At 66.3% G+C, this 16,224-nt stretch overlaps 1 protein-coding gene across 2 annotated transcripts; it reads left to right on the top strand.

Annotated features, from left to right (window-relative positions):
• Positions 1-505: 505 nt before the first annotated feature.
• Positions 506-15,998, top strand: CBX7 (chromobox 7). Of its 2 annotated transcripts, none has more exons than XM_070052946.1 (6): positions 506-803; positions 2,365-2,408; positions 8,511-8,576; positions 10,656-10,722; positions 12,562-12,913; positions 13,155-15,998. In XM_070052946.1, exons 1-6 carry the CDS (start codon positions 735-737, stop codon positions 13,307-13,309), a joined length of 753 nt encoding a protein of 250 aa, XP_069909047.1. In that variant the 5' UTR covers positions 506-734; the 3' UTR covers positions 13,310-15,998. The 2 variants fall into 2 exon arrangements, with proteins under 2 accessions (XP_069909047.1, XP_069909048.1); XM_070052947.1 differs by having other exon boundaries at positions 509-803; positions 12,841-12,913.
• Positions 15,999-16,224: the final 226 nt, after the last annotated feature.

Genomic DNA, 16,224 nt, shown 5'->3' with positions numbered 1-16,224 from the left:
CCTAAGCTCGTGGGCACTGCCCCAGGGTCTGCCCCCCGGCTCGTCAGGTGTCCGTCTCCGTGTTCCCGCGTGTCAGGCGTTATTCTGAGAACTGGGAGCCACGGGGCGTTCTAGAGCGCGGGGCGTCCCAGGCAGGTCAGCCGCGGCCGAGACGCGGGTGCGGGGCTGAGGGCCCGGGCAGCCTCGAGGGCCGCGGCGACGCCGGACCGGGCCGGGCGGCGGGCGTGGGGCCGGGTCTGCCCCCGCCGTCCCGGGACCCCGACGTTCCCGACGGGGTGGGCAGCCGCCACGGCGGCCCAGGGCCCGCTTCCTCCTCGGCCCCGGCGAGCCCCCGCCGCTTCGCCGGCTCGCAGGCCCGGGCAGCGTTCAGGCCACGTGAGCGCCGCACCAAATTAGTCCCGCGGGCCGCGGCCCGGGAGGGGGCGGGGCCCCGAGGGGCGGGGCCTGCGCGCGGGGCGCGAGCCGGGCCCCGGCGCGCGCGCGCCCCGCCCCCTCCCCGGGCGCGCGCGCGCCCCCGCTCGCTGGCGCCGAGGAAAACGTTGCGCAGGTTCAAAAATGGAACGTCGGCGGCGTGAGGGAGCGCGAGGGGGTGTGCGCGCGTGCGCGTGCGCGTGCGCGCCCGGGCGAGGGTGACGGGGACCCCGCTTGGCCCGAGCCTCGCGCGCAGCAGCCGCGGCCCCGCAGCTCCGCCCCCGGCCCAGCCCGGCCCCGGGCCCGCTCGCCCGCCGCCCCGCATGGAGCTGTCAGCCATCGGCGAGCAGGTGTTCGCCGTGGAGAGCATCCGGAAGAAGCGCGTGCGGAAGGTGAGGCTGCCCGGGGGCGGCTCCCGGGACCCCGGCGGGGTGGCCTCGCGGCCCCCGCACCCGCCGGCGGCGCCCGCTCCACGCTGCGGGCGAGGGGGCGAGAGTGGCGCGGGGACCCCGGGGCGCCCTGGCTGCTAGGCCCGGCCCCTCCCCCCACGCGCCCCGCAGCCCGTGCCTCAGTTTCCCCGCCGCGAAGAGAAGTGAAAGTTCCCGGCGCGGCGTGCTGGGGGCCGCGGAGCCGGCCGGAGCCGAGGCTGGGCAGGGGCCGAGGGGTCCCGAGTGCTGTCCGCCGCCTCCCACCTTCGTTCCGGACTCGGGGCGACTGAGGCCCCGTTGAGGGGCCGCCTCGCCTCGCCCCGCGCGCTGGCGTGCGAGCGGGGTCTCGAACTCGGGGCGCTGGGCGCCAAGCCCCTCAAGTTGGAGGCGGAGCTCGGGAGAAGCCTGCGCCAACGCTGGACTTCGCCCTCCGCCGTCCCTGCCCCGGCGCACACCCCTCTCCCCGCCTCCCTCCCACTCCCACCCCCGGGCATCCTCGGAGCCGCTCCCTCCGGCCTGCGCCTGGACGGTGGAGCCGCGCTGGTCCGCGCCTCGGGGCCGGGCCGCGGCGGCCCGCACGTGCCGGCGGAGGGGGCTCGCCCCACGCGGGAGCCGGGCTGGGGGAGGTCCTGGGGCAGAGTTGCCTTCCTGGCGCGCACCAGGTGGTGCTGCCTCCGCTCCCCTCTGCAGCTCCCCGCAGGGGGCAGGCTGGGGGGCGGGAACGGGACCGGCTCAAGGTCAGCAGCCCGGCCTAGAGGGTTGGGGGGCTGGGCTCCGTTGACTGCCAGCCCACCACCCTCAGCTCTGGCATCCCGCGGGTCCTGAGCTTACTCCCCCCGCCCCGCTGTGAAAGGATTATTCCTTGCAGGGCAGCGGGAGCAGGTACTGGGATTACCCGCGCTGGGCAGGGGTGGTGCTCCGAACTTGGGAGCCTCCCGGCCCCAGAGAGCACGGGGAGCACCAGGGATGCCACCTCTCCCTGTTCCAGTGGCCGTGCCACTAATGGGGTCCGTGTTGGCTGGTCTGGGGGGACAGTGTCAGAATGTGGCCGGGACGGACCTCTGGGAGGAGGGGCCGCGTCTTGGTCAAGTCCTGTGGACAGACTTCAGGGCCCCTAGCTCTGGTGAGGGAAACGGGGCCTGGCTCTGACTCCTGAGGTGGGGGTGTCGGGATGGGGTGCCTGCAGGTGGGAATTCTAAGGGAGCCTCCCCAGAGAACCGGCCGCAGGGCGCACGCCTGGAGGCTCCTCCAGGGTCTGGGGGGGGGAGGAGCCAGGGTCTCCCACTGGGACTCTGGACCCGGGTCTTGGGCCATGGGTGCCTGCTCGCACCTGGGCGCCGTCTGCACAGGAGGGGACGTCTGGGGCCGGCGCGGGTCCCACGCTGCAGCAGGGAGGGTGGTCGCACAGGGTGGGGGGCGGGGGTGTCTGGGACTGGGGACCCCTGTCTCTCTCCAGAGGGCTTTTACCGGCCCTCGAGTGGTGCGGGACGAGTGCGCGTCTCACCGTGTCTGTTTCTCTTCCCAGGGCAAAGTCGAGTATCTGGTGAAGTGGAAAGGATGGCCCCCAAAGTAAGGCTCCTTGGTGTCTGTCCGTCTGTCCGTCTGTCCGCCTGCCCGTCGCTGCTCCGTAGGGGGCAGCTGACCGCGCTTTGTCACCCTCTTCTCTGGGTCTCAGTGGTCCCCCTGCCCGGCAAGGAGCGCCCAGGGGCCACCAGCTGCCCCCTTCCTTTGCCGCCCAGTGTTGCCTCCGCCCTGTGCTGGCAGGGGGAAGCCAAGGGCCAGCACCTTGGCTTCGGGGCCGGCGCAGCGCTGGGTGAGTCCGCAGAGCCGCACGGCCGAGTGCGCCTGCTTTAGGAGGCACTTGGAGTCCAGAGAGTGGGTTCCCAGCCAGCCTCTGAGGGAGCTGTGATCCTGACGGCTCAGAGAGGGCAAGCAGCTTGCCTTGGGTCACACAGCAAGTGCAGCAGAGCGGGGACTTGAACTAGGGCTTCCCACTTCGAGGCCCTCTGTGTGCCTCCATAACCCCCCCATCTCTGCCGCAGAGGCTGGGGGCTGGGTCTCACCCCTCTCCCACTGGCTCCATCTCTCTTGCCCCAGGCCCAGCTAGGAATCTTCCCACGAACCAGTCAGGTCCCAGCAGCAGGTTGGAGAGGGAACGAGCCCGCGTGGGGCCTCCCCATTGGCCTACAGATGCCCCACCCCCTGGAGACCGACCGCTGGAAACCCCCTCTGTACAGGGCTGTGCTGCGGGTGCCGGTGGTTTTCTGCTGAGGCCGCGGAGCCGGTGTCGCTGAGCTGGTATTAGGACAGCCCCTACTGCCTCAGCTTTCCTCTGTGAAATGGGCTCAGCAGTCCAGGCCCTGCTCCCAAGAGGACAGGCGCAGGGCGCAGTGGCCCTGGTGGAGACGGGCTTGTTTCCCCCGACGCCCTCCTCCAGGGCGAGCAGAGGCGAGCTCTGGCCTGGGTGCAGGTGCGGTCAGGGGAGCCGGGGGAGGCAGAGGCCCTGACTCCGGGCGCCGCCGCCCCTCGCGGCTAAGGCAGCAGAAGGCACCAGGGCTCCGGGGACCGGCCTTGGCTCTGCCGGTCCGCCTCTCTGTGGCCCATCTTGTGAAAGGTTTGGTTCTCCAGCAGAGGCCCTCAGCAGCACAAAGTTGTTTCTGCCGCGTTGCTGCCGATCAGAGCTTCAGCCGGCTGGGGGGAAGGGGGGCGGGGGGCGTGCCAGCACCGGGCCTGCACGGCTTTCCTTGGCTTGTGCCGGCCTTGGGTCCACCGGCTCCCTAGGCAGAGACCACCAGAAGGGGCCTCAAGCCTGCCCTTGGAAACAGGCGGTGTGAGTGAGGGGCGCAGCGGTTAGCTGGCCTCCTGCGACACCTGCATCCCACGTGGGAAAGCCTGGTTCAAGTCCCGGCGCCTTCACTTCTGACCCAGCTTCCTGCCAGTGCACCCTGGGAGGCAGCAGGTGACAGTGCAAGCACCCGTGTCCCCGCCACCCACGTGGGAGACCCGCTGGGGTTCTGGGCTCCTGGCTGCAGCCTGGCCCAGCCCTGGCTGTTGCTGCTTGCGGAGGGTACCAGCAAGATGGAAAGTTCTTTCTCTCACTTTGTCACTGCCTTTCAAGTAAATAAAAGTAAATAAAACATATATATGTATATTTTATTTATTTAGAGGCAGAGAGAAATGGAGCTAGGAGCTCCTACCTGCTGTCACTCCCCGCATGCCTGTCCTAGCCCCTGGCTGGGGCAGAAGCCAGGAGCCAGGAACCCAGTCCAGGTCTCCACGTGGGTGGCGGGAACCCGGGTACTTGAGCCTCCACCCCTGTGGCTCAGGGTCTGCGTCAGCAGGAAGCCGGGCCAGGAGCAGGGCTGGCGTGGAACGCAGGTGCCTTATATGAGACAGCCATGTCCCGCCCCGCGCCTGTCTTTGCTCTTGGAGAGTTGGACCAGGTGACCTGGGACACCTCCCTCCGGCACAGGGGGGTTGGGACGCTCAGATGGTGGGCCGTGATTGGTGCTGGCTCCGCCCCCGCTGGGGAGCATGGGGAGGGGTGCAGCGGCCTCTGGGTGTCGGGCCCGTGCCTGCGGCAGGAAGGGGGCACAGGGCATGCCGCCCTCCACGGCGGCTCCGGGCAGCCTCAGGTATGACCCACGCAGCCGTGTCATTCTGCAGACGGGGAAGCTGGGGCCCCGGGCGGCCGCATGCCACGTGGTACCCGCTTCACGCTGACCACGTGCCACCCGTGGGAGACAGGGCCGCTGCCAGCCACTCCCACCTCACGCGCGGGGACCCAGAGGTTCAGCCTGGGGAAGGCAGGAGAAGCAGGGCCCGCTGTGCCCAGCTCTGTCTTCAGCCTCCCCTCGGCAGGCGGCCTTGCTGGGGAAGAGACGGAGAGGCCAGGAGCGGGCAGCGGGGGCAGCCTCTGCCCGGCCTGGGCGCGCGGGCTGGGCAGTGCCAGTCTGCGGGGTGGGGGTGGGCGACTCAGGTCGTCCCCTCAGCAGCCACCCTCAGGTGGCGGGGACTTCAGGCCCCTCAAGTTTCCTGCACCCACACTCCAGGGCGGCCCTCCCTCCAGAGCAGGTGGCACGCGCGGTGGGGGGGGGCGACTGGGGGGCTGGGAGCCTCCCTGCCCCCCCCCCACCCGCGGGGGGTGGTAATTGCCAGCCACGGGAGCTGCCTGCACCCGAGATCCCCGCGTGCCTGCCCAGGACCCTGCCGCTGCCCCTGTGGGGATGCCTGCCTCTCTCCCACTTGGGAAAGCCTAGCGATGGATGGCGTCAGGGGCCCAGCAGGAGCCAGGCTGCCAGTCAGTGCGCCCGTTACCAGCCAAGTCTTGGCCCATTTGATTGCCCACGGCAATGCATTTTACAGATGCAGAGCAGAGCCTGTCCAGGGCGCACAGCGCAGGCTGCCCGGCCGGCTCGGGGGCCTGCTCCCTGGGACACAGGGACCAGGTGACCGGGAAGGAGCCTGTCTGTCGGCCTTTTGGCCATTTCGGTGGGAAGTGCTCCGCCTGAGACTGGCCTGTCTTTGAATTGTGGTTGATCGGTCAGCTGTGTGCCGCGGGCCAAGCCCTCAGCCGCCCTGTGCCTCCATTTCCCCATCGTGGCGCTAGGCCCGCAGGGTCCGGCAGAAGACTGCCTTAGACGAGGGGAGAGCCTCAGCAGGGGTTTCTCTGCCAAGGCGGGGGTCGGACGGCGGCAGCGGGGTGGGCCCGGCTTCCCGTGGACCCGACTGGCGCTCGTTCGCGTGTGCTGCGTTGCCCACGGTGCAGCCCCGGCTCTGGGCGCCTTCGGGTCAGCCCTTCCAGTCCTCACCACAGCCCGAGGCGACGCCCCCAGCCCCCAGCGGTCGCAGTGCTCTGGGGGTCTGGGGGAGGCCTGGCTCTGCAGGGTCGCTAGGGTGGCCGCACCCGCCCCGCGGCGCCTGCGTCACACCTCGGCAGTGCCCCGCGCTCGCCTCCCCGGGGAGAGCCCGGCCTTGGCCGGACACACGGTTACCCGCTCCCCGACGCGCCCCGAGCCCCAGTCCGATCGGGCTTGTTTACCCGGCTTGGGGGCGGGGCGCGGCGGTCACGTGGCCGTGTTTATCTCCGAGCCGGCGCCTTTGTCCCCGCCCCCTTTGGTTGGCCCGGTAATCGAGGCGCGCGCCCTTCCCGTGCGTTCGTGCGTGCGCGCGGCCGGGGGGTGGAACCGGAGCCGCCTCTGGCCCCTCCCACTACGCGCCCGCTCTCCGCCCCGCCGGCTCGCCGAGGGTCCCGGGCGAGGGGCGGGATGCTGGGGCGCTGGTGCCTGCCCGCCGTCTGTTCCCCGCCCCCGGCCGCCAGGTGCGGCCCGGTTCCCTGCGACCGCGGCTGCCCCAGGTGTAGCCGCGGCCCTGCCGCTTGCTGGCCCAGTGACCGTGGCAAACCAGGTGCCTCACCTGTGCACCGCGGGCTGAAACCTCAGATCTCGCCTCCGACCGTCGGGGAGGGGCGGGGTCTTGCTGTAGCTCTCGCACCTGCTGGTACTGTGGCTGCGGCGGGTTTTTTAAGAAATGGGGGATTAGAGGAGGATAGCAGCTCGCCGGGGGTCAGAGGCGGCCCCTCGGCCGTGAGTGGGCAGGGTGCGCGGGCCGCGGGGTCGGGCGGCGGCTGGAGAGGGGCACACCCGCGCCCCCGCCTGCCTGAGCCCCGACCCCGGGGAGACCCCGAGGCGGCGGCCTGAGTGCGGCCTCACCCGGTTCCAGAGCACCCGGTTTCCCTGTGGTTGCAGGAGGCGGGTGGGGGTGGGCAGGGGCGCTGAGGACCTGGCTCTCCAGGCGCTCCCCGGAGGGGCAGGGTGCCCAGGAGGAGAGCGCAGCTCGGGCAGACGGCAGAGCAGGCCTTGCTGCTGAGCGCCGCTGGTGTTTGACAGTGTTCCCGCACAGCTTAGCATCAAGATTTCTTTTTTGTTTCAAAGATTTCTTGACTTATTGAAGGAGTTGAGAGAGAGAGCTTCCATCTGCGGGTTCATTCCCCAGATGGCTGCAATGGCCAAAGCCAGGAGCCAGGAGCGTCTGCATCCCACATGGATGCGGGGCCCGGGGAGCTGGGTCATCTGCTGCATTTCCAGGCACAGTCACGAGGAGCTGGACCGGAAGTGAAGCAGCCGGGACTCGAACCGGCGCCCATATAGGATGCTGGTGTCCCTGGCAACAGCTTTGCCTGCAATGCCGCAGCACTGGTCCCAAGATCAAGGTTTGAGTTGAGTTGACTGGGAGACAACAGGGCAAGTGTTCTACCTGGCCTCTGTGCCCTACCTCCCATCTCCATTTTATCCAGCGCAGCTCTGGTTAGGATCATAAAGTGCAGATCCTACTCTCACACGTGTGTATGCATGTACTGCGTATGCTTTTTAAACATTAGACAAGGGAGAGAGCAAGCCCCCATTCCCTGCCTCCTTCCCCAAATGCCTGCAGTGGCCAGGACTGGGCCAGGGCCAACGCTGGGGGCCAGGAACTAGAGCTGCCTCCCAGGGCCTGTGTGGGCAGGAAGCTGGAACCGAGCCAGGAATGGAACATATGTGTGTTCAATTGAAAAGTCTTTTATGGTTGTATCTTTATGGCGTATGATACTGGATTTTCTTCATTTATGGAAGTCATAAAGTTTGCTTTTAAAAATAAAATAATGTGATGGGCTGGCGCTGTGGCAAAAGAGGTAAAGCCATTGCCTGTGATGCCAGCGTCCCACACGGGCGTCAGTTCGTGTCCCTGCTGCTCCGCTCCTGAGCGGGCTTCCTGCTAATGCCTTGGAAGAAGCTGCGGAAGGTGGCCCAAGAACTTGGGCCCCTGCCACCCACGTGGGAAACTTGGATGAACCTCCTGGCTCCCGGCTTCAGCCTGGCCTAGGCCTGGCCATTGCAGCCACCTGGGGAGTGAATCAGTGGGTGGAAGATTCTCTCGCTCTGTCTTTTCCTCCCTGTAACTCTGCCTTTCAAGTAAATCTATCTTTTAAAAATGGTTTGAGCAAAACATGGTGACGTGCTGTGAAGGCAGGTACTAAGGACACAAGTGCAGGGGCAGGGCCGGGCCGCAGCAGGTGTCACAGGGTGGCACCCTAGAGGCTGAGCTGTGGGGCCGCTGTCTGGTCTGGAGGTGGTGGGAGATGGCCGTGGAGGTAGCGGGGGCCTGCCCCAGGGGCACGGAACCACTGGGTCACCAGAATTTACCAGATCCCCGCTGTGTGCCAGGCCCCGAGGCAAGGGGCCTTGAGACCTGGCTGGGATGGCACAGACACGCCTGTGCTGAGGAGGGGAGGGGCTGGGCTGGCAGGGGTGGGGGGCAGCAGCGGCGCGAGCCCCCTGGGCTCTGCCCTCATACCTCCATGCAGTCAGCCGGCAGAATCCCTCGCAGGTGGGACGCTGAGCCCCTGAGCCATGGGTCAGTGCTCGAGGTTGCCCGGCTGTCGAGGGGCAACCTCGCAGGCCCGTCCTCTCCCAGGCACCGAGGGTCTCGGGCGAATGTGAGGGCTAGTGGGTTAGAATGGGATGGAGTGAGGAGAGTTTGGTGTCCCTGGAGCCCACAGGAGACCAGGCGTGGGCCCAGCCCTTTGAGCAGGCCGCAGTCACCTTATCAGGAAGAGGCCCAGGCTTGCCAGGGGTGGCCTTTGCAAAGCCAGGTGGAGGCCGGCCAGTGCTGACCTCTTGTTCCTGTCCCCAGGTACAGCACGTGGGAGCCGGAGGAGCACATCCTGGACCCCCGTCTCGTCATGGCCTACGAAGAGAAGTAAGGGGTTCCCACTGCAGCGGGCCGGCCTCACTGGACCTGAGGTGTCCTGGGGAGCCGGAGCCCGCCGCTGGCTTGCCCTGGGCAGAGGTCCAACGGGGGGGGTGGGGCTGGAGGCGTCTGACCAGGCAAGTGGTGGGTGCTGAGCCCCGGGCCAGCGAGGCCCTGCGCCCTCTCCTGTTGCTGGGAGGTGTGGGCTGTAGCGTGGCCCTGGTGCTGCCTCCCAGAGGTGCCCTGTGTGCAGGTGGCCAGGTCAGTGATGGTCTGGTGGCAGAGTCTCGCCAGGAGCAGGCTGGGGAGGCCCAGCGAGGCCGAGAGGGAGTGTGGCCTTGGGAGCCTCGGTGTCTGCATCAGCTGACCACACCCTTCCCCTGCGCCCTCAGACAGCCTGAGGCTGTCCCATACCTTTACGCAAAACGGATTTTCCACTTGGCCTGGCGCAGCCGCCTCCTGAGACAGGGATGAAGGTGTCACTGGACAGGTGGGGACACAGCTCTGAGGAGCTCGGGCCCGTCCAGGAGCTCCGCTGGCCAGTGGCATGATGGGGCTCCCTGGGCTCCCTCCAGGTCGCCACTGCGCTCTTGGGCTTCTCCCCAGGAGGCTGCCTGCTGCTGACTTGAAGCCAAGTTTTCGTTGTCCCTCTTTGAAAGTCAGAGTGTCCGTGTCTAACAGCTTCCCTCTGCTTCCTTGGGTGCTTGGCGGGGCTTTGGTCACCAGGGTCATGGAGGGGGGGCTTGGAATGTGGCGAGGGGGGCAGTGGGCAGCTCTCCAGGGCCCAGAGTAGAGCCCTCCGTCTGGCCTCAGGTGGCGGCTAGCAGGTGTGGCCATTGTCACCAAGAACCCCTCAGGCATCCCAGCTGGACACGTGGGGTTCCTGAGAGGTGGGGCTGCGGCTGCCCAACTCCTGCTTCCTGGTGGCCTCTGAAGTGGGGGCTACAGAAAGCAGATGGGACGAAGTGAGACAGGAGGCAGAGGGAAATGCTGCTGGGTTCTGCACACACGTGCGCACACACACACGTGCACGCACAGTGCACACACATGTATACACACATACACAGTGTACACACAGTGCACATACATGTATATACACAGTACACACAAATGCATACACACATACACAGTGTACACACAATGCACACACATGTATACACACACGTGCACACACACACTTGTATGCGTGCACAGTGCACACACATGTATATACACAGTGTATGCACAGTGCACACACATGTATACACACACGTGCACACACACACTTGTATGCGTGCACAGTGCACACACATGTATATACACAGTGTATGCACAGTGCACACACATGTATACATAATGCACGCACACTCTTGTATGCATGCACAGTGCACACACATGTACACACGTGCACGCACACACTTGTATGCATGCACAGCGCACACACATGTATACACACATGCACACACAGTGCACACACATACACACGTGCACGCACACACTTGTATGCACGCACAGTGCACACACTTGTATATACACAGTGTACGCACAGTGCACACACAGTGTACGCACAATGCACACATGTGCACACACGTGCACACACATGCACACACACCTTTGGCACTGTTCTTTGGAGCCTCTGGTTGTGCTGCCTGGTGTGCAGTGTGTGTGGCCCTACGGTAAGCATCCTCTGCTGGTGCCCTGGTGCCTGTATGTGTGTGCGAGGACAGCACCCGGCAGGGTGACAGGTCCACCAAGCAGCCTTCCCTCCCCTCCCCGAGCAGATGGTACAGACAGACAGGGGCCTGTCCTCCCCAGGGTCCTTCAGATCCCAGAGAGGGCAGGCTGGGTAGTGTCCCTGGCATCCAGGGCAGGTGAGGCGCAGGTGTGTGCGCAGCTGTCCTCAGAGCAGAGTCGGGGCTCTGCTGGGGGCCGTCGCAGTGGCTTAGGGCGGAACCTGTCTGGAACAGCCCCTGGGTCCTGCCTCAGTGGCCAGTTTACCAGATGGGAAGACTGGGCTCTGCAAGGCAGGTGGGGAGGTCTGGGGTGGGGCGCGCCTTCCCCTAGACGTCACCAGCGTCTCCTTTTCTCTTGCCGCCTGCCTCGCCCCAGGGAGGAGAGAGACCGAGCGTCGGGGTATAGGAAGAGAGGTCCGAAACCCAAGCGGCTTCTGCTGCAGGTAACGCGGCCGGCCCTGCACCTGCTCCCCCTGCCCACAGGCCCCGCCACCCCACCCCTCCCAGGGCGCTGCAGGGGACGCACATGGAGGGGGGGCTGGGGCTCAGGAAGACGCCCTGCATGGACCAACCCTCAGGGAGGGAGGACATGTGGCTACAGAATCCCAGAGGGCTTGAAAGCTTAGAAATCCTGCAAACAGGCCTTCTTGCCCAAAGTCCCAAGCATAAAATTGTAATATTTGGGGATCTTACAAACTTCCGAAGTGAGGGGAATGCGGGACCCTTAGAATCCTGGAACCACAGCCGTGGAGTATCTGGCTCCCAGGAATGGTCGTTTCTGAGTAGGAAGGGCTGTAGGGCCTCCCCAGTGCTGTCTGGTGGGTTCCTGCGTCTCAGCTGTTGGGGGCACTGTGCTGACCTCAGTGGTTCGCAGTGAAGCAGTGGGGGGTTTGTGGTTCTGGGCAAGCCTCTGGCCTTGTCTGTTGGGGTCTTCTGACTGCAATGGGGGAGGTAGGAGTACCCACACTCCCTAATGTAATGAGCCCCCTGGGGATTCACAGTCGAATGATGTGGATACGGGGACCGTGTGCAGTGTGGCCACCCCGGTGGTAGAGCATCCAAGCTTCTGCCCGCGCCGTGCTCCGTGGGCCTGCTGGGACTTGGGTCCGAGGACAGGAAGTAACGCCTCCAGGGCAGGTGCATCGGTCACTGTCGCTGGCGGATGGGTTACCCCTCACTCCGCAACTTGAGGCAGCGAATCGGGGAGCGCCTTCCTGGCCATTGCGTGTCTCCTCTGCTAGCCTGGGGGCCGTGCTGCGTTGCTGCTGCCTTGCCTGGCTGTGGGTGGCCGGTCCCTCACCACGGGGGCCTCCCCGTAGGGCTGCTAGGACAGCCTCACCGTATGGCCGCTCTTCCCAGAGTGGGTGGCCCGAGAGAGAGGCTCGAGGTCACACCCCACGCACATGGGCCTGGATCCAGGGCAGTCACGTGGGGACCGCCCTGGAGCCAGCTACTGGGTCTCTACACTGTTTCACTAGAGGGAACCAGGGCTCAGGGCAGCCGGGGCCAGCAGCAGGAACCCCGCCATGTGACTCTGGGAGCTCCTGGGGCCCTGGCAGTGGTGACGAGAGCCTTGTGGAATGGAAGGGGAGTCCCTGGGCTCTCGGTGCCTGTGGCAGAGGCAGGAGTGGGCTTTGACGGAGCTGGGGGCGGGGGGATTTTCCCACCCCTTCCACCTGAGACTTCTCCCATCGCTGTGTTGCCGGCACCGCGCCTGGTCCGGGGGTGTGGGTCTGTGGTGACAGGTGTGACGGGGTCATCTGGGGGTGACCGGGATCTCCCAGCATCTTGCCACCAGGGGTCTGTCTAGAATTCATGCAGGTCCCTTCCAGATCGGATCAGCAGGGGCGAGGCGGGCCAGAGCCGCGGGCGCGTGTGCAGGCCGCTGGCAGAGCTGTCCCTGCGGCAGCTGTCGCGATGCCCACGCCGTGGGCCCCGCGTCACGCCGCCTTGCCCAAGCGAGCCGGCCCGTTTCAGCTTTGGCGGTCATTTGGGAAGTGGGGGCCCTTCCTTAAACTGAAGGTGAAGCTCCTGCTCTGTTGCTTCGCCAACGCGGACTTTCTCTCCGTCTTTGGTTTGTGCCTCCTGTGTGCTGTAACGCTGTGCAGCGAAGGGGTCAGCCTGGGGGTGCCCAGCCGTGGGCAGATGAGACCGCACCCGGGCCCACCCGGCGACGCGGCCGGGCCCGAGGGGAGGGCTGGCGAGGGGGTGCTGGGGGGGCCGAGCCGTGGCGGTGGGTTGGAGGCGGGGCTGACCCGCCGTGCCCTGGCTTGCCCCTGCAGCGGCTGTACGGCATGGACCTGCGGAGCTCCCACAAGGCCAAGGGCAAGGAGAAGCTGTGCTTCTCCCTGACGCGCCCGCTCGGCAGCGGGAGCCCCGAGGGGGTGGTCAAGGCGGGGGCGCCCGAGCTGGTGGACAAGGGCCCCTTGGTGCCCACCCTGCCCTTCCCGCTCCGCAAGCCTCGCAAGGCCCACAAGTACCTGCGGCTCTCGCGCAAGAAGTTCCCGCCCCGCGGGCCCAGCCTGGAGAGCCACAGCCATCGACGGGAGCTCTTCCTGCAGGAGTCAGCGCCCCCAGACGCCCTGCAGGCGGCCGGCGAGTGGGAGCCCACAGAGCAGCCCCCCGAGGAGGAGGGTAAGTGGGCATCGGAGCGGACCGGCGCTCCCAGCACAGCATAGCTGCCGACACAGTCAGGCCGACTCAGGCTGAGCACCTGCCCTCGGTCTCTCGTCCTGCTGCGGAGGACGCTCGGGGCCTGGCCCTGAGCTGGCTGGAAACACGGAGGGGAGTGGGGGGTGGCCCTGCTGCCGCGGTGCCCACCTGCACACCTTATTGTCGGCACCGTGTCTCTGTCTCTGTCTCCTGGCTGCAACAGATGCAGACGCGGCCGACGGGCCCCCTCCCTGGACACCCGCGCTCCCCCAGAGTGAGGTGACCGTGACCGACATCACCGCCAACTCCATCACCGTCACCTTCCGAGAGGCCCAGGCGGCTGAGGGCTTCTTCCGAGACCGCAGCGGGAAGTTCTGAGTCTCCACGTCTGCTCTTCTTAAACTGTTTGCTTCTGGGCTTGGGGTGGGCACTCCCAGAGCTGGGGAGGGGTCCCGGGAGGGGTCATTATTTTATTTAAACAAATACCAAGCAGAAGGAGGAGTGAAGTTGCCAGCGCCCTCCACCACCCTGGCCTTCCTCCGTGGGGGCCGAGCACAGGGAGGCCTCTGGCCAGGGCTGGGGAGGCCAGCAGCGCTCTGTCTCCGGTGCCGTCTCCTGGACAGGAGGGGACGGGGGACGGCCACCCGGCTCCGTTGTCATCTCTAGAGGCGCACCAGCTGGTTCTAGAAGCTGGAGGAGCTGGAAGGCCCAGGTCCCCTCCCTTGAGCAGCCCTCCCCTCTTGGGTTGACCCCCCTACACCTTTTTTTTTTTTTTTTTTTTTTAGCCTGGGTCTTTGTTGCAAACTTTCCCTCCAAAGCCGAGGTCTTGGAGGCCGGCTTGAGCGCAGGGCTGGGGCAGGGGAAGGACGGGAGGAAGGGTTTCTCCGCCCCCCAGGGAGCAGCTGCCAGCCAGGCCCCTCTGAGCGCTCCCCTTCCCCCGCCACCGGCCGTGCACGCGCCCAGCACGCAGCCCACTGCACAGGTGCGCACACACTGCCCTCCCTGGCTGCGTTCACAGTGCCTGTGACCGTGGGGTCTGCAGCCGTGTCCGCGTGCCCGCGTGGCTGTGGCTGTCTGCAGACGTGTCTATGTGACCATGGTATCTGTATCCATATCTATGTGTCCACGTGACCGTGGTATCTGCAGCCGTGTCCACATGACCATGGCTGTCTGCAGATGTGTCCGCGTGTCCATGTGACCATGACTGTCTGCAGATGTGTCCATGTGTCCACGTGACCGTGGTGTCTGCAGCCGTGTCCACGTGTCCGCGTGACCGAGGTGAGCAGCCGTGTCCAATGGGCCTTGCAAACCTCGCTGAGTAACCCTGACTAGGTGAATGTGAGGCAAAGCACAGCACAAGGAAACTTGCCGCAGCCCCCACTGCCCGCCCCGCACGCACACTCCTGCCGGGCCCTCCCAGCGCCCTTCGCTTGCAGGGTCAGCAGAGGCCGGGCTTGGCCCCAGGAGGGTCCGATCCTCCTCCCTGGTTCTTGTTCCTTCTCACTCAGGTGACTTCACAGCCCCCACTGTTTGCTCTGCACCCCCCCATCCCTGCCCCCAGGCCACTCTGCATGTGGGCGTGGCTGTGGTGGTCTGGGGGAGGAACGTCCCGCCACTTCTCAGGGCAGCCTCACTCCAGAATCCCTCCTCCTCCGCTCTGTCCTCTCTGGCCGAGCTCGCTGTCCCCTGGGGCGCGGGCTGTGCTGGGTGGTGGGTGAGGCCAGGCCAGGGCTGTGTCTGCCAGGCAGTGGGCGCAGAGGCTCCAGGCCGGTAGCTGTCAGCCAGCGAGGGTGGCTTCTGGGGAGGGGATAGGAGAGCGGGGAGGAGGCCGGCCCCCACCTTGCACTGCTGTCAGCTTGAGGCCAGGGGCCCTGGAGGCCGCCTGCCCCTCTGCACCCCCAGCTCAGCTATGACTGCGAGGCAGGGACGCCCCCCTTCCCACACCAAAGCTCCCTGGGAGGCTGTCAGCCAGGTCAGTTCCGTGCTTCCACTGGGGGTAATCCCTTCTGGGGTGACCTCATTCAGCCCTGGCCCCGGGAATGGAGTCCGGGGGAATCGCTACCCACCCCGCCGAGGGTCCCTGGGGAGGGAAGGGGGCTCTTCCTGCGCAGGGGCTCTCGGTAGGGGTGGGGGTCGCGGGGTTGCTCCAGTTGGCCGTGTTGGCCCGTGGCTGTGGGATGTGGCGGCAGTCTGTCCCCGTTCCTGGGACACACGCTGCGTCCTGCTCCCTGGGCATTCGGCCCTGCTGTTGCGCAGGCCAGCACCGTGGCCGCAGCAGCGGAACTTCTCTCTTTGGAGCCCTGTGGCCCAGGGAAGCTGGACGCCGGGACGCGGCCCTGAGAGGCCCAGCTCTGGCTGCCCTGGGGCTCATGGCCAGTCATGAGCCAGCTGCTTGGCAGGCAGGGCTGGCGGCCATCGGGACCTTCTCCAGCCCGGGGCAGGTGACCCCTGCAGGGGGTTGGGTGTGGCCAGGGAGTGTCCCAACAGGGGCCAGGTGAGAGCAGGCCAGGGGGACGGTGCCCGCCCACTCCCACCTGAAGCCCCCCAGACGGCCAGTACTCGGGGTGGGGGTCTTGGAAGGCGTGCAGCCCCTGCCTTGGTTTCCCCGGCCCACCCCACTCTGAATGTAGAGACCCGTGGGTGTTTCCCTCTTGCCGTGGGGCTGGGAACCGGGGCCCCTGGCTGGCGCTGGGATGATCCCCGTTGCCAACGTCTGCTCGTCCCTTGCTCCGGGGGACAGCGCCAGGCTCCTGTCCAGTGGTCTGGCCTTTGCTTTACACGCGCGAGTGGCCGCCGGGTCTCAGCGCAGGAGTTGCTTCCTTTGCACAGAATGGGCGGAGCTTTGTTCAGACTCAATGAATGTACCGGGGCGGGCGGGCGGGCGGACGGGCGGGGCGGCCCGGCACAGCTCTCGGGTGACGCGCTGGGCGGCAGAGCGGGTGCACAGTGCGCTTCTATTTTTGTACTGATGTTGGTAAGAGACTGTATAGCATCTATTTATTTAGATGATTTATCTGGTAAATGAGGCAAAATTATTAAACACACAGTAAAGATGATTTTAAAAAGCTCTTGGGTTTCAGATCCTTTGCCCCTGAGGCGGCCCCTCTGTGCCGAGGAGGGGCTGCAGCCCCAGCACGGAGTGACCGTGATGCTGACCATGGGGAAGGCTGGCCCTCTGGGAAAGTCCCTGGCTCAGGGCCGCGGAGCTCCCCACCCTCCTCCTCCCTGTGGCTGCCCTGCCCACCGCGCCCCTGCCCACCGCGCCCCTGCAGCACGCGCAGCGCGTCTCACTG

Source organism: Oryctolagus cuniculus, chromosome 11 (genome assembly GCF_964237555.1).
Source record: "Oryctolagus cuniculus chromosome 11, mOryCun1.1, whole genome shotgun sequence".
Taxonomy (NCBI): Eukaryota; Metazoa; Chordata; class Mammalia; order Lagomorpha; family Leporidae; genus Oryctolagus; species Oryctolagus cuniculus.
This window is presented reverse-complemented; position numbering and strand designations above follow the sequence as displayed.

Bases quoted from the DNA above. Each gene is read 5' to 3' on its own strand.
- CBX7 (XM_070052946.1), top strand. From the start codon at position 735: ATGGAGCTGTCAGCCATCGGCGAGCAGGTGTTCGCCGTGGAGAGCATC. The intron at 804-2,364 runs GTGAGGCTGCCC...TTCTCTTCCCAG, and splicing joins GGAAGAAGCGCGTGCGGAAG to GGCAAAGTCGAGTATCTGGT. The intron at 8,577-10,655 runs GTAAGGGGTTCC...GCCTCGCCCCAG, and splicing joins GTCATGGCCTACGAAGAGAA to GGAGGAGAGAGACCGAGCGT.